Source organism: Mandrillus leucophaeus, unplaced genomic scaffold (genome assembly GCF_000951045.1).
Source record: "Mandrillus leucophaeus isolate KB7577 unplaced genomic scaffold, Mleu.le_1.0 Scaffold154, whole genome shotgun sequence".
Taxonomy (NCBI): domain Eukaryota; kingdom Metazoa; phylum Chordata; class Mammalia; order Primates; family Cercopithecidae; genus Mandrillus; species Mandrillus leucophaeus.
The window spans coordinates 2110312-2132105 of NW_012101521.1; the positions used below are offsets into that span (position 1 = coordinate 2110312).

Below are 21794 nucleotides of genomic sequence, written 5' to 3' on the forward strand. Positions count from 1 at the left end.
AAAAAAAAAAAAAAAAAAAACGGAAAATAGAAACAGGCCAACTGAAATGCCTGGTTTCAAGTAGAAGATGGTCAGGTTTATTTATTTTTTTATTTTGAAAAGATCCCTCTAACTTCCCAGGACAGGCGGCTGGAAAGGAGTCAGGGAACCCAGCACGGAGAGAGCTGAAGCTGACCAGATCAGAGATGATGGTGGCCTGGACCAGGACTGTGGCAGGGCAGAGAGATGAAGGGTTAGACCAAGCTTGTTTAACCTGCGGCCTGCAGGCCACATGTGGCCCAGGATGGCTTTGAATGTGGCCCAACACAAATTTATGAACTTTCTTAAAACATTATGAGATTTTTTTGCAATCGTTTTAAAGCTCATCAGCTGTCATTAGTGATAGTGTATTTTATGTGTAGTCCAAGACAATTATTCTTCCAGTGTGGGCCAGGGAAGCCAAAATATTGGGCACCCCTGAATTAGACCATTGGATCTCAGCCCTGGCTGCACAGACGGACTACTTAGAGGGCATAGAAAAGACAGCAGTGCCGGAGTCCCAGCCCCAGAGATTCAGAACTAATTGGTCTGGCGTGGGGTCTAGGCTTTGAGATTTCTAAACTTTTCTAATAACATCCTTTATTTAAATAAATATACCTGAAATGTTATAATTTCAATATGTAACCAATATAATGATATCAATGCATTGTTGACATTCTTTAAAAATTTTTTTACTATGTATTCAAAATTTAGTGTGTATTTTACACTTATGACACATCTCCATTTAGCCAAAATTCAAATGTCCAATGGCCACATATGGCTAGTTCCTATTATGTTGAATAGCAAGCTTCTAGAAGCTACTGGAAATGCCCTGGTTGATCATTCTTCCAAACAAACCCCTTAACATAGGTTGGCATATAAGAACCATTCAATGATTGAGAGAGACATCTGTGGATTCTTACAGAGAGTGCATCATGAAGGCAAATAATTCAGTCTTACATTCTGCAAAAAGCATTGGGAATGATCTGTTTGAATAATCCATTAAGATAAATTTGGTGATGTCAAAACAGCTGGTGGTTGGCACTTGATAGCCTCAAATGCACACTCATGAAAATTCTTATAAATGTTCCCGTCATGGAAGACAAAAGTCGGTTACCATCAGCAACTAACATTGGTGAGTAAGATGTAGCTGGTTCATGATTCATCATCAACTTAATTCTGGAAAAAACTGTGAATCACTTGGGGATATCACCACCATTTTGACCTCGAATCTTCTGGAAGTTGACTTAGTTAAATATTATAAGAAACTAATTCAGTATATTGTCCTATTATTAAGAGGTTCAAGCTGTGTTTCTACAGTATCCCTCTTCCTTTTTTTTTTTTTTGAGATGGAGTCTCGCACTGTCATCCCAGCTGGAGTGCAACAGCGCGATCTCAGCTCACTGCAATCTCTAGCTCCTGGGTTCAAGCAACTCTCCTGCCTCAGCCTCCCTAGTAGCTGGGATTTACAAGCATGCGACACTACGCCCAGCTAATTTTTGTATTTTTAGTAAAGACAGGGTTTCGCCATGTTGGTCAGGCTGGTCTTGAACTCCTGACCTTGGGTAACCGCCCACCTCGGCCTCCCAAAGTGCTGGGATTACAGGCGTGAGCCACCATGCCCGGCTACAATATCCCTCTTCTTAGCCATTGCATGATCTGCAACCAGCATGTTTGGTGTTTTGAATGGGCACTGAAATTTGGAAAGCTTCCCCAGGCCTGGCATGGTGGCTTACAGCTGTAATCCTAGCACTTTAGGAGGCCCAGGCGGGAGGATCACTTGAGGCCTGGAGGTCAGGGCTGCAGTAAGCTATGATCACATTACTGCACTCCAGCCTGGGGGAAACAGCAAAACCCTATCTTCAGGAAAAAAAAAAAAAAAAAAAATGTTCCCAGGAAGGTCTAAATGTGCAGCCAAGGATATCAAGAGAATCAAGGAAGATGCTGAAGTTTTTAGCTCTGACTTGGAAGCTTTTGTGTTTACCATTTGCCCAGGGTTCCTAGCTGGGTACGTAGCGAGTGTGTTAAGGACACTGATGAATTGATGAGCTCAAGAATCCACTGTCCTTTGACAACTCAGAGGCTGCCACACCTCCCTACCCAACATCATCTCCTTTTTGCCCTTGTCACATCTCAGACTTCCCCCTGCCCTGCCCCGCCTGGCTGATTCTCCAGCCCCAGCCAGAGAGCCACTCACCATCTTGATGGGCCGGAAGGACATGAGCCGATCACTGCGGTAGCTGCTCGACCATGTGTCCCAGCGAGGGTACTCGCCCTTCTCCAGGATGAACATCTCCCCGCGCAAGTTGGACTGCTCAAAGGCGACCCAGCTGGACACAAGAAACACCATGGGGCAGACGGGGACAAATAGTTAGTAGAAGCCCCCACTCCCTACTTGCCTTTCTCTCTCCCCTGGCAAGGCAGCCCTGAGGTCAGTAGGAAAGTCCAAAGGGGGCTGAACATGTCTGGGTTTGATTTTAGGCCATGACACTTACAGGCTGTGTGACTATGGGCAAGTAACTACCTCTCTGAGCCTTTCTCTCATCTATACTCATATGCCTATTTCCTTGGAGCTGGTGAAGGATTGAGTGAGATAAATATGAGTGATTATCTGAGCACACTGTTTCTCTAGATGTAGGGTTCATACATGCTTCCAGTACTATCAGGACTTGGAGCCAAGGAACACATAGACATTTTAAACTAGACTCCAGCTAGGAGAAAGTCTCTGTTTGATGTTAATGTGCTTTTAACACTTACTAATCTCTCCTTTTTTTTTCTTTTGTAACAAAGGGAGAAAAGGCCACTAGCCCAGAATCTCCAGCAGACAATGGTGTAATAGCAACATAATAACACCACTTTTGTGTTTATTGTTAATTTTGTATGGATACCTTTGACTTATAGGAAATAATATTAGCCTTCCATTGATAAAAAGTGGTGTAAAGGTTCTTTAAAAATGTGTTTATTTGTGTTTAGCAGGATCATTTTAAATGAAATATGTTAAATGAACGATAATCTTGGAGGTACAGGGGTAAGGGAAAAATTGATACAGGTGTTTGCATCCTTGCTGGGTAAAGACTGGCCTGGCATTCAGGAGACACTTAGTAACTAGTACGGGGCAATAGGAAGGGAATGATGGTAATATCTACCCTCAGATACCTGTGATAATTTAATGTGATAATGCATATGAGGGTGCTAGGTTCCTTACAAGGACTAATTAGAGGTTTGAAATTAGATGGAAGATGTACCTGGCTTTCCCAGTGAAGACTGATTAAGGATAAGAAGTGAGCTTGTGTTAGAGGGACCAGGGATTGTGGCAGTGCAGGTGGGGTGGATAAGACAATCCCCATTCCATAGATGAGAAAGCTGAGACTAAGGAACTCCTTGACCTTTGCTCCCTGTATGTTCAAGAGTTCTCAGGGAACAAGAGAGGGATGAGGGGACACTGACACTAGCACCTTCTCCCAGGGGGCTAGTGGGACCCTGCTCTCCCCAGAAGGAGATGAGGATGAGGGTCTATCACCGTGGGCCAAGGGAGAATACATCAGAGGAGCCTCAGGTCTTTATCTGAGAGATGAGTTAACCACATTGGGGTAAATTAAAGATATGTTTGTCTTCCCAGAATAGAGTTGAATTTGCCTCAGCCCTGTCTGGTCTGGAGTAGAAGAGAAATAAATGGGAGAATAGGTGGGTGGATGGATGGATGGATGGACAGATGAATGGGTGGATGAAGGGATGGTTGAATGGATGAATAGGTGGATGGGTAGACGGATGGATGAATGAATGCATGGATAAAGGAATGGATGAAGGGATGGTTGAATGGATGGATAGGTAGATGGGTAGATGGATGGGTGGGTAGATGGATAGATTTATAGATGGATGGGTGGGTGATGGAGAACATACAGGGGGTATGTATGTATAAATGGAGAATGGATGTATGTATGGATAGATCGATAGATGAATGGGTAGATGCATGGGTAAGTAGAGGGATGATGAATAAATGGGTGGCTAGATGCATGGGTGAATAAGAAGGGAGCCTTGGAAGGTGGTTTCATGCAGGAGTTAAGAGGACAGACCCTAGAAACAGACAGACCTGAGTCCTAATCCAAGCTTGCCGATTATTTGCTGCATGAATTTGGGCAGCACTTAGGCTTGCTAAGCTTTAGTAGCAGAGAAGAAATGATACATCTACTTTGTTGCATCTACCTTGTTGGGAGATTATGAGGGCCTAAAAGAGGGGATGCATGGAACAGATACAGCACAGAGTAAGCCTCCAAATTAATACTGTTCATGATTAAATGGAGAAGGGAACTGGAGGTCTAGGCTTATGGAAGAACAGACACTGATGTGGTCTTGCCATCATGCCAAAGGTCCCCCTAAAATCCCCCCTATCTTCTTAAGCAGGAACAGTGAGGATCTAAATTTTAAATGTTTACATCTATGCCTTTTCTTATCTCCCATGGCTCATTTACACCTGCAAGCAAGGAGAGAGGGTAGGGCAGGAATTTTAATTTATAAGATATGGAAACTGAGGCTAAGAGGGGTTAAGTCCCCAGCCTAAGGTCATGTGATGGTGTCAGGTGTCAGGCTGTAGTCTCCTGGTTTTCAGGCAGGCAGGGCTCCTCAGTTTCCCCATGCCTACCTCACCCTCTTCATTCTTTTTTTCCCATGGCCCTGCCAGCGCCCACACAGACCCAGGCCCCCAGACCACAGGCCCGTTTCCATGCCCATCAGGCACAGCCCCAAGGCACACGTCAGACACCAGCTGCATCTTTGTTTGAGGAGAAATACTCTGGGTTTGAGTCACTGGTACCAAAAAAAGCCTGAAGACCCAAGCTGGCCACATCCGGTAGCTTCTGCTTCCAGCTGGGTTTTTGGCGCTGAGGGTGGAGCTGAGGCTGCGTTGACCACACTGAGGGTGCAGTGGGTGCAGGAGGTAGAAATGGTCCTGGGTAGGCTCCAGGATAAGTTGGCTAAATGCACAGGGCAGGGAGGTGGGTACGTGACCATCAGAGTCACCTGCCGTGTCTGGGTGCCCACAAGGTGACAGGCCCAAGCTGCATGATCTCCCTCAGACCTCAACATAATCCTGTGAGGAGTGGTGAGGGCCATCATTTTCCCTACTTCAAAGATGGGGAAACTGAGGCTTGGACACTGAACAAGGCAAACAGGGGAAGTCAGGACTCAAACCCAGGCTTGTCTGACCTCAAAGCCCATCTCAGAATGGGCTCAGAATACAGGATGACTGGAACCCTTGCAGGCTTTCAAAGTGGGGAGACAAGAGCCAACGAGCCACGTGCATCTTGTCCTGAGGTTGCCCCTCCACCGTGACCTCAGCACACCAGGCTTGACATAGGGCAAACACTCTGCCAAGGATGACGCTCCCTGTTTTATATGGGAGTCACTAAGGCCCAGAGACGCCCACAGAGACAGGAACAGGCAGTGAAGCATGGTGATTAAGAGCTTTAGGAATGAACCCAATCAACCTGAGTTGAATCCTGGCTGTGCCACTTACCAGTAGGTGACCTTGGGCAAGAGACTTACCCCCTCTGAGCCTCAGTCCTCCCATCTGTCAAGTGGGCATAAGAATAGCCTCTCCCTCCTACAGCACTGTGAATCATCTAGGTGCAGTCCCGAGTCAGTGCCTGGCACCCGGTGGGTGCTCCACAGATGCTTATCATCACTCCCAGGCAGCTGGACGCCCAGGAGAGGGGACAGCGAGTGGACTCTTCACTCTTTGGCCCCTCTCTGCCCTCAGTGATGGGCTAGAGTTTTTGCTATAGTAGAAGCAGCATTTCTCCAGAGCCCAGAATCATGGCTTACTGCCAGTGTGGTCTTATGCTAATTGGATCACCTCTCTGAGCCTCAGTTTCCTCATCTGTAAAATGAGATTGAGAACAATTCCTCCCTCTCCAGTTTGATACGAGGATTGGAAATAACGTATGTGCCAGGAGCACGAACGGCCGCAGGCACAGAGCAGATGCTGGAGAAATGGCAACTACTGTTGTGTGGTCATTTCACTGTGGCAGAGAGTGTGCCCCTCCTCCGCCTAGCACTCACGGTCCCGAGGAGACAATGATGCTGCGCACACGGTCGAAGCCACGGTCTCCCAGGTTCAAGCACTCCCCCGAGAATTCTCCCCGACGGCCCTGGAAGTTTTCCTGTTCGAAGACCACCAGCTGCAGGAGAGAAGCCCCCATGCCAAGGGCAGAGTGAGGGGGAGTAAAAACTTCATTATCTATATAAATAAAGGCAGGCAGTGCAGGAGTCACATAAAAATATGATGAGCCACGGTTTGTGAAATGATCCTGTCCTCCCATTCCCCAATTCTTTACTGTTTGTTGTTGTTGTTGTTGTTGTTGTTGTTGTTGTTAGATCCGAGTCTCACTCTGTCGCCCCAGCTGAAGTGCAGTGGCACAATCATGGCTCACTGCAACCTCTGCCTCCCAGGCTCAAGCGATCCTTCCACCTCAGCCTCCCGAGTAGTTGGGATTACCGGCACACACCACCATGCCCAGCTATTTTTTGTAGACACAGGATTTTGCCATGTTGCCCAGGCTAGTCTCGAATTCCTGAGCTCAAGTGATTGGCCTGCCTTGGCTTCCCGAAGTGTTGGGATTACAGGCATGAGCCATTGCACCTGGCCTCATGCCCTAATTCTGAAGCTAAGATCTGCACCATCAGTAGGAACTTATGAACCTCCCTTTCGGGACTTTCTTTATGCTGTTTCTCCTACCTGGAATGCCTTCTCCACCACACATCTCCAGCTTAGAGCTTCCACAGCCTAACTGAAGTTCGCTAACTCATTCCAGGCTTGACATTCTGTTTTAGGCTCAGATGCCACCTTCTCCAGGAAGCCTTCTCTGATTGCCCCCTCCCCCATTGGCCTTGGTTGAGCATCCCCCACTGTGCTCTCTCTCCCCATTAGTAGCACAACTAACCCACCACACAGTCACTGCTGTTTTGCTTTGGGGTCTCCCTCTCTCTCTGCACTCCCTCTCTCCCATTATCCAGCCCCTCCAAAGACCAAGGGCTCCTCCAGGGCAGGGCCTGAGGTTGATCCATTTCTGTATCTCCAGCCCCAGCCCCAGTACCTGCCACAGAGCTGATGCTCAGGGGACACTTGCAAATCCAACCCTCCACAACATAGGGGAAAACTTGAGCTAATCTTCTCTCCTCACTAAGCCTCATGTTTGGTTCCTTGTCCACTTGCTGTTCCAAGTTGGGACAACTTTTCCATTCACGTGGACCGAGGCAATCATCTGCCTTCTTTCAGCCTCAGTTTCCCCAGCTGTAAGAGGAGGAGGTTCATATAACCATGACCCAGCACTTCCACTTCTACCCTTGTTCACCCAGGACACATTCCTGTATGTGTGCCCCAGGAGACGGGGATAAGAAAGTCCAAGCCATTCTGTTCACGAGAGCAAAGCTGGCAACCACTGAAATCGTGCTTAGCAGGAAAGAGATGGTCACGCTCTGAAATATCATGCAGCAGCCAGAATGAATGACCTGCAGTCATGGGCAACAATACGGATGGATATTAGGGATCTCATAGTAAGTGAAAAGTACAAAGAAAAACCCAGAATAATCACATTGCATATTTCAGTAAGTTAAAAACAAATAAATCGGCCAGTTGTGGTGGCTCACACCTGTAATTCCGGCACTTGGGGAAGCTGAGGCTAGGAGTTCGAGACCAGCCTGGATAATATGGCAAAACCCTGTCTCATAACTTGGTCTCAAAATAAATAAATAAAACGAGTAAATAAATATACATGTGTATGTGTGTATACAGTTTTAAAGGAATAAAATATAAAATTGTATACAAAAGCAAACAAGCAGATTAGAGACACAAGTTGAGGATAGGATGGTATTTCCTGGAATTGGGGAGGACAATGATGGGCTCAAGGGAGACACCTTAAAGTTAGGTAGACAGTTTTTATCCAAGTCCTGGTTTTTATACGGGTGGTGGGTTTGTAGGTGCATGTTGCATTATTAAAAATTAAATAAAACTAATGATTACATAGGTACATAAATAAAAGCCAGCCATGTACAGACCACATGAGAGCGTGTCATGAACTAGGGGTTGCAAAATGGCCTACTTCTGTGCACCTGAGGTTGAAACCACACCAAACCAAATCCCAGGGGACTGGACACCTTGCTCCACAAGATCCCTTTCAGCCCGGACCACCTCGAGCAATTTTCAGGAGGGTCTGAGGCCATCCTGCTGCCCCACTGAGCCTCCAAGGACAGCTGGTTCCCTGCTGCTAAGCCAGCCCACTTCCTTTTCTTCTCCTTTTTTTTTCTTGCTTTCGATGAACTCTAAGCATGTGTGTGTGCAGGTGTAACCTGATTGCCAGGTGTCCCTTCAGCTATGAAGTATTATGTTTTGGTTGTTGTTATTGCACATCTCCACAACAGGTCCCCTTTTGCTTTTTTTCTTCTTCTTTTTTTTTTTTGATGGAGTCTCACTGTGTTGCCCAGGCCGGAATGCAGTGGCACGATCTCGGCTCACTGCAACCTCCGCCTCCTGGGTTCAAGTGATTCTCCTGCCTCAGCCTCCCGAGTAGCTGGGATTACAGGTGCCTGCTACCACACCTGGCTAATTTTTGTATTTTTAGTAGAGACAGGGTTTCACCATGTTGACCAGGCTGGTCTCGAACTCCTGACCTCAGGTGATCCACCTGCCTCGGCCTCCCAAAGTGCTGGGATTACAGGCATGAGCCACTGCACCCAGCCCCACTTTTTCCAAGTATGTCAGAACCCCTGGCTATTTTATGGGCTCCCAGATTGGCTGGGCCCCACTTGTGTCCCAGAAGGAGGAGGGAGGAGGAGACCAAGATGAGGGAAAAAGAGAATAGAGACAGAGGATGAGAGCCTGGGGAGGTGAAGAAGAAAAGGGAGAGTAAATAGAAAGGAGAGAAAATCAGCCAAGAAAAAGGAGGAGAAAGAGGTTCGGAGGAGTAAGAGGTGAAAGAGGAAGAGCAGGAGGAGGAGGAGGAGGAGGAAGCGGAGGAGGGAGGGAAGGAGAGAAGGCACCCAGCCACTGCACCCCCAGGTCCTTACCCTGTAGTTCCCAGGAGGCAGTTCCGGCGCCTTGGCACTGGTAATAGGCACGGTTGTTGGGGCCAAGGTGGTGCCGGGACTAGGGGATGTTCCTGCAGGTGGGGCCCCCTTCCCCTTGGTATCAGGCCCTGGGTTCGCCGCCACTGTGGCCGAGGCCGGGGCCTTTGCAGCCTGAGACATGGTTCCCGCCTGCGAAAGTCTGTAAAGAAACCCTGGCCTTCAGGGATGACACCCCCAAACTGCCTCCTGCCCTCACAGCCCCACACCCTGTGCTTTCAGCCTCCTTCGGAGCTGGTTTCCTCTCTATCCTCCTTGGAGCTTGTTTCCTCTCTATCTGTTTCTGAAACGTAAGCCTGGAAGTTTTTCGTTCCATCCCTACTCCCTAGCCAAGATCATCCCTTCTGGGACCACTCATCCCGCATATATCCTTCCTCCAGGCTTTTGACCATGCGATTCCCTCCACCAGCTGTTCCACCCTCCATTACCCCGCTAGGTCCTTCCTTAGGCCCCTGCAATTTTCCACACCGCTTATCACACTGATTTGCTTGTACAACTTCAATTTGCCTCCCCACACTAATAACAAGAGGTCCCACTTCGGAGTACTTAAGGTATGCCAGGCACTGTGACATACATTAATTAACCCGTCTGACCATGACCCTAACCCCATGGAGTAGCTGCTATCATGATCCCCTCTGAGCAGCAGGGGGCTGGAGAAGGAAGGGGCCCAGCTCAGGCCCAAACAGCTACTAAGGGATAGGGCTCTGATTTCAACTCAAGCAAACAGAGCCAGCAACTGGGCTCTTAAAGTGCTCTGCCGTTTGCTTAATCTGCTTTATTCACCATCCATCCCTAACACTTGCTCTGCACCTGGCACATAGGAGATGCCCAATTAACGTTTGTTCAGAGAAGGAATGAATGCATGCTCCCAACTCCTTTCCTAGTCCGCTTCCTCTGGGATTCTCTGGGGGGCTGGTGTATGGGTGCAAATACAGGCCGGGGACTGGGGCATACGGGAGGATCCAAGAGGATGTATTTACTGCATGTCGAGGATTCTGAAAATGAGGACTGTGGCTGGGTAGGCGTTGTGTGGAGAGGGTGTTGGTCAATTCCAGTGGTTCCTTGTTGCTTTGGGGTCATGGACTCCTTTGAATGTTTGATGAATACCCCAACTTTGTCCTCAGACAAAAATAATGCCCCCTTTAACTTTGGAGACAGTATTCAGGGATTTGAGGACCCCATGCTAGCACAGATTAAGACCCTCTGGTCAAGCTGATTCCGGAACCCATTCTGTAAGGAGGAGCTATTTGGGATAAGCAGATCCCTCCCCCAGCCTCCTCCAGGAAGGCTGTGCATATTCTGGGGTGCCCTGTTCACCAGCGGGGAGGCCAGACATCTGAGCCACATCTGTGGCTTTAAACACTCCCCCAGGGCTGGCAGCTGGACTCATGCCTTCCTGGAGATGTTCTCACTCTCTCTCCCCACTTCACCCTTTCCCTCTGTTCCTCCTCTCCTCCCTCTCTGCCTCTCTATCTGTTTCTTTCTTCTCTCCCTCTTTCTGCCTATCTTCCTGTCTGTTCCTCTCTCTCCCTCTCTGTTCCTCTCTCCCCCACTATCTCACCCTCATTGTATCTTTGCTTATCTCTTTATCTGTTCTTTTTAATTATCTTTACTTCTCTCTCTGTTTATTTCTCTCTCTCTCTCTCTCTCTCCGCCCCCCCTCTCCTTCTCCGTCCCTTTCTTCCTCTCTCCACTTCTCTCTGTCTTTATTTCCGCGGCCCTGCCTCTCTGACTCTCATGGCACTGCTATCTCTGCCTCCCTCTCTCTGCCTCCCTTTTCTCTTCTCCTCCCCTTCAACTCTCAGCTGTGCTGTGGGTTCCCTCTTACCTGGGGACTTGCTACTTCCTGCTGGAGGACAGGCAGGCAGGCAGGTGCTATGGGTGACTAGAGGCCGACCCCCCATTTTATAGTCTGGCAGACATCAGGCCCTATAGTCTGTGGCACAAAGGGGAAGCTGGCTCAGCAGACCCGGGCAGGGAGTGGGGGACTGGGGCCCCGACCTCGCCTGGATCACTGCAGACAGCAGCACTTTCCTTTGTGAGACCAGCACACACAGCAGAAACCCTGGCCACAGCAGCTTCACCTTCCAACCCTACCCTGACTCCTCTCTCGATAACCCCAGCCAGGGAATGGGTCCCCAGAAGGGTCCCTGCTGGCTGCCAACATGGGACAGGGAAAAGGGAAGACCCTGGGAGGCAGGAGACCAGAGTTTGAATCGTGACTCAGCCACTATACACTGTGTGGCTTCTGGTAGGTCTCTACCCCTAGGGGGACCTCTGTGTCTGCAATTATAAGGTGGGCACGTGTCCCTATTGGATGCTGCACAGAAAAGATGGTGACAACGAGCATAGAAGCATTTTGTAAAGGCAGATGTGGGTTTGATATGGACAGCGTTTTTTACAGAGTGCTTACTGTAGGCTGAACCCATGCTATCTCGGTCAGTCCCCAGGACAATCTGCCTTATTTGATACTTTCATTATGCCCATTTCACAGAAGAGGAAAGCAAAGGCACAGAGAGGTCAGAGACAGTACAGGCCAGCCAGCTCTGGGCCTGTGTGCTTCCTTCTCCTGCTGTCCAGCCTTGACCTTGGCCTGAGGCCCCCTGGCCTAACTTCCTCTTTGTAGGTAGGGGTGGGAATGGGCGAGTCTCACTGTGCTCAGCTGGGTTGGATATTGGAGACCTGGGTCTCTTCCTCTTACACACATTGGACCCCATCCTTTCCTGACTTATCGATAGTGACCCCTCCTGCCACACCCCTTCCCTGCCTCTACCCAGGCCACGTTATCTTACCCGGGGGACGGCGCTGGTGGTCAGGAATATGACTGCCTGTCTCAGAGCCTCCCACCCTGGGAAGCCCCAGATGCCCACCACATCTTGTTCACCACTGGCCCCAGCACCTAGCTGGGCCTGTCTAGGTAGGGCTTAGCACACAGTGGGTTCTCAGTCAATATCTGGTGACTAAATAGTGGTTCTGATGGATTGGAACAAAAGGTAGGGTACAGGGAAGATAGGGAAACCAAGGCAAAGAGAGAGAAGTAGGGAGGCAGATAGAAGTAACAAAGAGAGGTGGAGACAGAGACACAGAGGCACAAGGGACTTGGACAGTGAAGGAGCGAGAGACGGAGAGACAGAGGTCAAGGTGGGGCAAGCAAGCCTCAGGATGGCGGAACAGACACCAGAAATCACAGGTCTCAATCCTCTCATTTCACAAATGGAGAAACCGAGGCCCAAGTGGAACAAGTGACTTCAGCAGTCACACGTTGGGAACTCACACTAGAGCTGGGGTCAGAGGGAGCCTGGGGAGCTGCTCAGCTAGGTCATCTGCAGTCGACTCCCCAGTCCCAGGCAGGATGTATGGAGGGGACTTCTGAATAGGCTCCTGCCTCTTCTTTGGGGGTCTGGGTTCCCCACGGAACCCAGCTCTGTCTTGAGCTCTCCCTGGCCTGGAGCCAGCTTTGCCTCTGTCGCTCCACCCACCCAGCACCCCCTCGCTTCCCAGCCCCTCCTTGGCCTTTCATCCTGGGCCAAGACTTGGTGGGTGGGGTGTGGGCAGGAACTGCAAGATGGGGTAGCCACTGGAACTGGGGCCAAGATGCCTGTGGTGGGGGCCACCCACCAGTCTAGGCTTCAAAGCCAGGTCATCTGGGGCAGTTCTGTGCTCCCCCCAAACCCCCCTAGGAATGGGCTGTCTGCCAGAGGGTGGGGGCAGAGAAGGGGGATGGCTCACCATGCTGGTGGCTCCACTCAGACCATTTATCATTATTATTATTATTGTATCCTTCATTATATCTTTTTCTTTTTTGCCCTGTCTTATGGAGTCAATTTCTTTTCTTTTCTTTTTTTCTTTCTTTTTTTTTTTTTGCATTTTCCTATACTCCTCAGTATACGGATGAAGTTTTAGGATTAACCCCAATTACAGATAAGGAAACTGAAGCAACTCCCTTTCCTTCCTCTCTCTCAGCTCACTTTCTCATACAAATGGAAATGCAAAATGAACTTGGAACTCACATCTTCTTTACTCATGAACCCAGGCTCTTAAAACCTACGTACTCCTGCTTTTTTGATCAATAATTAATAGTAATCATCTTTATTATTAGCAATGATGATGATGAAGATGATGGAAATACGGTAATTTTTTATGTTGCAGGAGCAATTCCAGCTGCTGTTCACATGCAGTTCACATTTATCCTCACAATACCCCTGTCTCTTAGGCTAGCTGTAACTTATCTTGTTATACCCATTTGATACACAAGTAAACTGAGACTCAGAGAGATTAAGTAACATGCCTAAAGTTACCCAGCCAGCAAGAGTGGGATGCAAACCCAGGCAGTCTGGCTGTAGAGGTTGCATTCTTAACCTTTAATTTTCATGCCAACACTTAGTCAAAGTCATGCATTCCTTTTTTTTTTTTTTTTTGAGACGGAGTCTTGCTCTGTCACCCAGACTCAAGTGCAATCGTGTGATCTTGGTTCATGCAACCCCTGCCTCCCAGGTTCAGGCAATTCGCCTGCCTCAGCCTCCCTAGTAGCTGGGATTACAGGCACCTGCCACTACTCCCAGCTAATTTTTGTATTTTTAGTAGAGACGGGGTTTCACCATGTTGGCCAGCCTGGTCTTGAACTCCTGACCTCAGGTGATCCACCCACCTTGACTTCCCCAAATGCTGGGATTACAGGCATGAGCCACCACGCCTGGCCTAAAGTCATGCATTTGATAGAGCTGCATTTCACCTTCTTAAAAGGAAACTGGTGTGGCCACTTTACAGGTCATGAGCAGGACTCAGATATCCTCCAGGTTACCCAGATGGTAAAAGAAGCAGAGCTGGATTTCATCTCAGATGATCTGGTTTCCAGTCATGCTCTTTTCCTATGCTGTAAGAGGCCCCTCATAGGCCAATTCAGAGGGCAGAGTTTAGGGACAAGAGGCACACAGCAAATTGTACAAGTCCTGGATATGTGGCAAGTGTGCTACAGTTTGCAAAGCATGTTTGCAACTAACAGCTCCTTTATGCTGCCCACAGAGCCATCTGGATTCATCTTCGGGCTTTGTGGACTTGGCAGGCCCTGGCCTAGACCTCTTCTCCTGCCTCACTTCCCTTCAGGTCCCCTGAGCTCCGCCAATTGGGCTACCAGCTCTTTCTTGTACACGTGCCCCAAGTTCCCACCTCTGAACTTTTCTTAGAATGCCTCTGCTTCCGTCTAACTCTGTACATATCTTCTTCATCCTTCAGAGTCTAGTTCAAATGCCTCCTCCAACAGGCAGCCTATCCTGATTGCTTCAACTGGAAGAGAAAGGGGAATGAGAGGAGGAAAGGAATAGACATTTCCTGAACGTTTACTCTGTACCAGGTGTGTTATGTAACCTCACAACAACTCTGTGATATAGTTTGTTTCTGCCGCATTTTATAGGCAGAAATTGAGGGGAAATGACTTGCTCAAGCTCACATAGCTAGGAAGGATGCTTCTGGACTCCTCCTCTAGTGTTCATTCTCCTGGTCTAGTCAGGAACCTTGCGGGGCTAATGAGGGCCAATATTCCACCTCTCTGCTTTTCCGTGGCTGATCCCTGGGGGTGGTGATCTGGTCCATTCCCTCCCTGCTAAAGCCAGAGCTGCTGACAGCTTGCCATTGGCTCTTCAGCCAGGGCTGGCTTTTGTTTCTGTGGCCCAGTTGCTGAGTCGGGGCTTTGTCTCCCAGGGGCCCCTCTTCCCTCCCTGCCTATAAGAGCCTGACCTCGGCTGGTCTCAGATCTGACATGTTCCCTGGGCCTATCTCGGTAAGTCCCAGGTTTGGAGGAGGGATGGGATCAGAGTTCTGAGTGAGCATCCTGGGAGGTGAGGAGCCCAGGTCCCCAGTCCTAGGGATGTCACTGTGTCATCCTGAATGCCATCCTCACCCTAACCAATGATGAGCCCCAACCATCAAGACCAGCACCTGCTTCCCTCATTTAAAAACAAAATTATTCCTGTAGCCCTGTTGCCTAAATTTCCACCATTAGAGCTACCTCTTTGAGCTAGGCGTTGTCTTTGGAAGGACTGTCATTTTAGCACTTGCTGGGGTGATGTACCCACCCACCAATAGCCACAGAAATTTTCCCATAACAAGCAGATAAGAGAATACAGAGTGGGGCTTAGAGTCAATGAGACCCAGCAAGGGTGAGTTTTGAGATGGGGATAGGATGGAAGATGGCACTGGTGACAGATGGAAATGACAGGAGAGGGACAGCCCAAAGCCACGCATTGCCCATAGCCCAGTCACTCCTGGACTCCCCATGTGGATCCTGACCAGGTCTAAGCCAGCCATCTACATAAAGAGGACAGCAGAGGGACAGGGCGGACTATTATGATGTTCTTCTCTTCTGTAGGAAGGGGCCACGATGACCCTGCAATGCACCAAGTCAGCGGGACACTGGAAGGTAGGAAGAGGCATGGGGAGGGCGTGTCCAGGAGGTGTGGGGAGGGTTCAAGTCCCCACAAATCCTAGGAGGAGGGTATTATAAATGCCTATTTCACAGAGGTGCAATCAAGACTCAGAGTCGAGAAGGGACTTGTATGTCACATACAGGGAGGTCGAATGTGAACTTGGGTCTTCTGGTTCCCAAAGTTGACCTGTTACACTCTTTGGCAGAGATTGCAGTCTTCGGGCATGATTTCTTTGACCATCTCTGTGTGTGTTTGTTTGTTTCATAAAGCTTTTGGATTTATCATCAACCTTTAAAAGCCTAGAAGAACCACATAAAAGTCCAGATCTAGGGATCGTATTGAGAAATTGGAAGGTCTGGCTTGCATTCCCACTTGGCAACCATTGGTGGCACTGGGAAGAGGCCACCCATCTACCTGGCACCTGTGCTGTCTAGTGTCTCACAGTCCTCACTGTCCTTGCCTGCCTGGCTCCTGGAGGCATCTGAGTTTGCAATCCCTGCTTTACCTGCCAGATCCTGGGGTGAGCCCCCAACCCCTCACCCTCCATGGGACTCTGATGCGGATCTCCACCTTCTTTTTTTTTTTTTTTCCTGGCACAGATGGTGGTGTGGGATGAGGACGGCTTCCAGGGCCGGCGGCACGAATTCACGGCTGAGTGCCCCAGTGTGCTGGAGCTTGGCTTCGAGACTGTGCGATCTTTGAAAGTGCTGAGTGGAGCGTGAGTCTAGGGGGATACTGAGTTGGGGTAGAGGGTGGACAGGAAGGGACCTAGAGACGGGTGCTAGGACTTTTAGCTATTATAGGTCCTCTTTTCCTAGTGTGCCCTCCTGAAGCGCTGAGGAGTGTGCAGGACTGCCATGTAAGGTTATGCAAGTTGTGCACGGCCCAACAGTGGGAGGGTGTCATTTACCCAGACCCTGCCCACTGGATGAGGCAGCTCTGCGGGAGAAGATCCTTAGAATCCAGGGTTGGATCTAAAAATGTCCCTCCTAGCCATAAATTGAAAGCCAACATCACTCACCAAAAGTAGAAGGTAACTATAAAAATGAATATAATGTTTTAATGCTATTAATTTTTAGCTAAACAGTCTTGTTGCTAAGCATGTGGCCCGATCATTTTTTGTTAAAAAAAAAACAAAAAACAAACAAAAAAACCCCCAAAAAACCAAAATTAAAAAACAAAAAAGAGAGAGAGAGAGAGAGAGATTGTGAGATGTAGAGAGGTGTTAAGGACACAATAATAACACACCAAGACTTTCTAGACCAGTGCCATTCAGTGGACCTGTCTGCAATGATGGAGATGTTCTACATCTGCACCGTCCATTTCAGGGCCACTGGCCAGATGTGACCATTAAGGATTTTGAAAGGTAGCCAGCATGACTAGAAAACGGAATGTTTTATTTAATCTTAATTTATTTAAGTTTAAATTTAATTAACTACATGTGGCCAGTAGCTACCATATTAGATAGAAGGTTCTAGAAGGTTGGAAAGCAAGTAGAAAGGAGATATGGCCAGCAGCTACCATATTGCATAGCAGGCTCTAGAAGGTTGGAAAGTAGTTAGAAAGATGTGGCCAGTAGCTACCATATTGGATAGAAGGTTCTAGAAGACTGGAAAGTAAATAGAAAGGAGATGTGACCAGTAGCTGCCATATTGGAAAAAATTTCTGGAAGGTTGGAAAGTAGACAGAAAGGAGATGTGGCCAGTAGCAACCATATTGGATAGAAGGTTCTAGAAGGTTGGAAAGTAGCTAGGAGATGTGGCCAGTAGTTACCATATTGGATAGAAGGTTCTAGAAGGTTGGAAAGTAGCTAGGAGATGTGGTCAGTAGTTACCATATTGGATAGAAAGTTCTAGAAGGTTGGAAAGTAGATAGGAGATTTGGAGTCACTTAATCCTATGCCTGTGAGTGCCACCTGAGGTCATCTTGGGTGATTTTTACACATCTCATGCTTTAGTAAATACTCTTTTAGCTTCTGATTTGTGCAGGTGGGGAATGGGGGTCAGATGGGAACAGAGACTTTCTAGGGGTATGTCCAGCAGGCTGACAGACTCAGCCAGTAGGCAGATAATGAGCTCGGATAGATTCAGACAGTTTATTACTTACACAGACAGCAAAGGCAAGGTGCGCACGGTGTCAGCTTCCTGTGTCCCTTGTCCTACGGGATGACACCAAAACAAAGGGGGCCGAATGACAGGCAGCAGGAATGGTGGGAACCCCGTGGCTGAAGAACTGCTTCCATGCTTCAACGATAGCTTGCTATTGTCACCTGTGGGGCGGCGAGGTGGAAAGCCCCACATCTCAGAGTGGCCAGACAGGCAGATGAGGAACTGCCTCGTGGAAGCCTCCCACAAGAGAGGGAGGAATATAAGAGATGGCCTTGCAGTAGCTCCTCACAAAACGGCCCATCTCCTACACCCTGGCAGGATCACAGGGAATTCCACCAAGATAAGGTCAGTCTGTGATCAGCTTTGACTCTGCGGCCTCTGTGGAAACCAACAGAGGAGCAATGTTGTCAGGGCACCTGTGTGAAGCAGTTTCCCTACCTATGGGACACACAGCAAGTCAGGTCTAGAGCCGGGTCCCTCAACTTCGGCACTACTGATGTTTCTGGCTGGATCATCCTTTGCAGTGGAGGCTGGCCTGTGTATTATGGGATGTTTAGCAGCATCCCTGGCCTCTACCTGATAGATGGCCTTCCAAGCCCCTCCCCTAATCGTGATAACCAAAAATGTCTCCAGGCATTGTCAAGTGTTTCCTGGGGGCACAATCACCCCTGAATGGTTGTGACTGTGACCATTCTAGACCCATCTGCTGGTCTAGAATGCAGGGTGAAGGGGACGCTTACCTCCTGCACGCTCTACCCTCTGTCTGCAGGTGGGTGGGCTTCGAGCATGCTGGCTTCCAAGGGCAGCAGTACGTTCTGGAACGGGGCGAATACCCGAGCTGGGATGCCTGGGGTGGCAACACGGCCTACCCCTCTGAGAGGCTCACCTCCTTCCGGCCTGTGGCCTGTGCTGTGAGTTCTACCACTTCTGCGTCCCGGGGAGGCCCGAGCCCCTCACGTGGGCACTTGGGAATCAAATGTCCCAGAGCTGAAATTCTCATGTCACCACTTCAAGCTGTGTGACAAGGGCTGTTAGTCTCTTTCCTCTCTTGGCCTCAGTTTCTTCATCTTGAAATGGGGCAATAGTACCAATGTTGTTGGGAAGAAGAACATATAGCATCTGGCCAGAGCCCACCTTAAACTTTCTGCTCACAGCAGCCCTGGTTGTGACAGGAGCTCCTGCCAGCTTTGTGCCCCCCTTTTTTTTTTTTTTGTGATTCAGGGACCCTGAGAGAAGTTGGGTACCAGGGATGGTAGGGCCCAGTGAGGATGAAGGGCTTCATTTCTTGCTCCTAATTCGATATCAATGCTCCTGATTTTACATTTTATTGCTGTTTTTGGAGTGTGGGTGGAGGTGAGCATTATTATTCCCGTCTCACCGATGAAAAAATTGAGGCTCAGAAAGGTATATTTTAGGCCGGGCACAGTGGCTCACACCTACAGTCCCAGCACTTTGGGAGGCCCAGGCGGGTGGATCACTTGAGGCCAGGAGTTCAAGATCAGCCTGGCCAACGTGGTGAAACCCCGTCTCTACTAAAAATACAAAAAAATTAGCTGGGCGTGGTGGTACATGCCCGTAGTCCCAGCTACTCAGGAGGCTGAGGCAAGAGAATGACTTGAACGCAGGAGATGGAGGTTGCAGTGAGCTGAGATCGCACCACTGCACTCCAGCCTGGGCACCAGAGTGAGACTCTGTCTCAAAAAAAAAAAAAATGTATTTTATTTTTCAACTCTTATTAATTTAAAATGACATAAGGCACCATACTTACCATCCAAAATTCTGAAGGAAAATCCTGGTATGGTCAGGATGGATTATCCCTTATCTGAAATGCTTGGGACCAGAAGTGTTTTGGATTGTGAATATTTTCCCCAGATTTTGTAATATTTATAATACCTACGGTTGAGCAGCCTGAATCCAAAAGTCCAAAATCTGAAATACTCCGGTGAGCATTCTTTGAGTGTCATGTCGTCACTCAAAAACTTTTAGATTTTAGAGCATTTTGGATTTCGGATGTTTAGGTTAGGAATGTTCAACCTATACATTTATGTCTCTATGTATATACACATCCAGATAAACATCTACATCTATATCTATATAATCTATATATCTTATCTATACTGCACACATAATTTTGCCACAAAAATGGAATCATAATGAGTCTAAGGCTTGGAAACTAGCTTTTCTCACTGAGCAAATATATCACAATCATCAGTCTAGGTGATTAAATCTCACTTCCATCATTTTTCATAGCTCCCTAGTATTCCGTTTTGTGCATAAGTCCATTTGTTCATTTACTCTGCAACCAGTCTAGATATGGTGCTAATATGGGGACCCGTGGTGGGCTGCAACAGATACAGTCCCTCATTCCCAGCAGTTTCCAACTTCTGAATTCATTTAGTTCTCAAAAGAACCCTGAAAAATGGGTATGGTTAGTTTCATTTTACAGATACAGGAACAGAGGCTCAGAAATCCTGTCTAACCTCAATCAGTTGGTAAGTGGCAGCTGCTTCCTGGTAGGAAGGATTTGAGATGATATCTCTACCCTTCCTTCCTCTCTCTCTCTCTCTGTCTCTCTCTTTCTTTCTTTTTGATGGAGTTTTCGCTTTTGTTGTCCAGGCTGGAGTGCAATGGCACAATCTTGGCTCACTGCAACCTCTGCCTCCCAGGTTCAAGCGATTCTCCTGCCTCAGTCTCCCAAGTAGCTGAGATTACAGGCATGCGCCACCACACTTAACTAATTTTCTGTATTTAGTAGAGACAGGGTTTCACCATATTCGTCGGGCTGGTCTTGAACTCCTGACCTCAGGTGATCCGCCCACCTCGGCCTCCCAAAATGCTGGAAATATAGGCGTGAGCCACCGTGCCCGGCCTCTACACCCTTTTTCTTAACCACAGTGTAATACCTCAGCTTACCACTGGATCCCCAATTTCGGACATAAAGGTTGATTCCTTTTTGTTTGTTTGTTTTTGAAAAAACTGTTAATGATGAACATTCTTGCAGCCTGTTTATTCCATGATTATTTTCTTTGTGGAAATTTCTGGAAGGGCAAATGGTAAGATTTCTGGTACCTGTTGCCTTATTGCCCTTCCAAAAGGTTTGCAAGGAAGGTTGATTTGGGAGACAAGGGCAGGGAGTGTGGAGGCCAGGAAAGGCTCCTGGGTTTCCAACTGGGAGCCTGATGGTCTGACTGTGTTTCCTGTTCCTGTAGAACCACCGTGACTCGAGGCTGACAATCTTCGAGCAAGAGAACTTCCTGGGCAAGAAAGGAGAGCTGAGCGATGACTATCCCTCCCTCCAGGCCATGGGATGGGAAGGCAATGAAGTAGGGTCCTTCCACGTCCACTCTGGGGCGTAAGTGTATCCAAGTCTCAGCCTGGCAGGGGAGGGATTTGGGAGGGGTAGGGGTACCTCCTGTGAAAACTGTGTGCTGGGGACTTTTGTGCTCTGATGCCCACATTCCAGAGGAGAACACTGAGGCACAGAGAGGTATCGGGCAGAATTCCAGGGATTGAAACGCAGATCAAACTGGGTTTAAGCCCAAAAGATATTTATCGGCCCCTGTAATTAGCTTCAAGCGCAACTGGATCCAGGTGCTACAGCAGGTATCTGTCTCCCCTCCACAACCCCCCACCTGTTGCCCTGCCTGCCTGTGTGTGGCTATATTCTTAGACGAGAATGTAAAGAGCTTCATCTTTACATCCAGCCATAAAGAAAGACAGTGTCCGGTCTCAGTGACTCTATTAAAGGTTCCAAGAAAGGTGCTCATTGGTCCAGCTGGGTCCTGTGCTCAACTCTGAACCAATCACCATGCGCACAGGAATGGGGTGTTCTGATTGGCTAGGTTTGGTCATGTGGTCATTGCTAGATTCAGCCTCATTTTCTCAACTTGGCTGAGAGCAGAGCCAACAGGGTCTATGGCCAGGAGAAGGGAGAATGAATGCCCCCGCCATAAAGAAACAGGTATGGCTCAAGCAACCTGCTCAAAGTCCATCAGCAGGTAGGTAACAATCCAGCTTCAAACTCAGCATTGACTGGTCCTTTCCTTTCCACCCAGGAGGTGGCAGGTGAAGGCTAAGGTGTGAGATTCTTATTTAGGGAGGACATCAGAGCCACTTTCTGAGGTGCCCC

The 21794-nt window shown here is 48.5% G+C and overlaps 2 protein-coding genes across 2 annotated transcripts in view; one reads left to right on the forward strand and one right to left on the reverse strand.

The window, feature by feature from the left end:
- Window positions 1-11075, reverse strand: part of CRYBB1 (crystallin, beta B1) — a 26319-nt gene extending 15244 nt beyond the window's left edge. Inside the window, exons 1-4 of the mRNA XM_011975353.1 lie at window positions 10964-11075; window positions 9079-9277; window positions 6076-6194; window positions 2216-2348 (exon numbers count right to left, since the gene is read on the reverse strand). Coding sequence (XP_011830743.1) covers window positions 2216-2348; window positions 6076-6194; window positions 9079-9258 — 432 coding nt within the window. The 5' untranslated portion in view covers window positions 9259-9277; window positions 10964-11075. The remainder of the gene's footprint in view (window positions 1-2215; window positions 2349-6075; window positions 6195-9078; window positions 9278-10963) is intronic.
- Window positions 11076-14888: 3813 nt separating this feature from the next.
- The window catches only part of CRYBA4 (crystallin, beta A4), a 17140-nt gene continuing 10234 nt past the window's right edge, over window positions 14889-21794 (forward strand). The window contains exons 1-5 of the mRNA XM_011975354.1: window positions 14889-14911; window positions 15500-15550; window positions 16157-16275; window positions 18435-18576; window positions 20875-21017. Coding sequence (XP_011830744.1) covers window positions 14891-14911; window positions 15500-15550; window positions 16157-16275; window positions 18435-18576; window positions 20875-21017 — 476 coding nt within the window. The 5' untranslated portion in view covers window positions 14889-14890. The remainder of the gene's footprint in view (window positions 14912-15499; window positions 15551-16156; window positions 16276-18434; window positions 18577-20874; window positions 21018-21794) is intronic.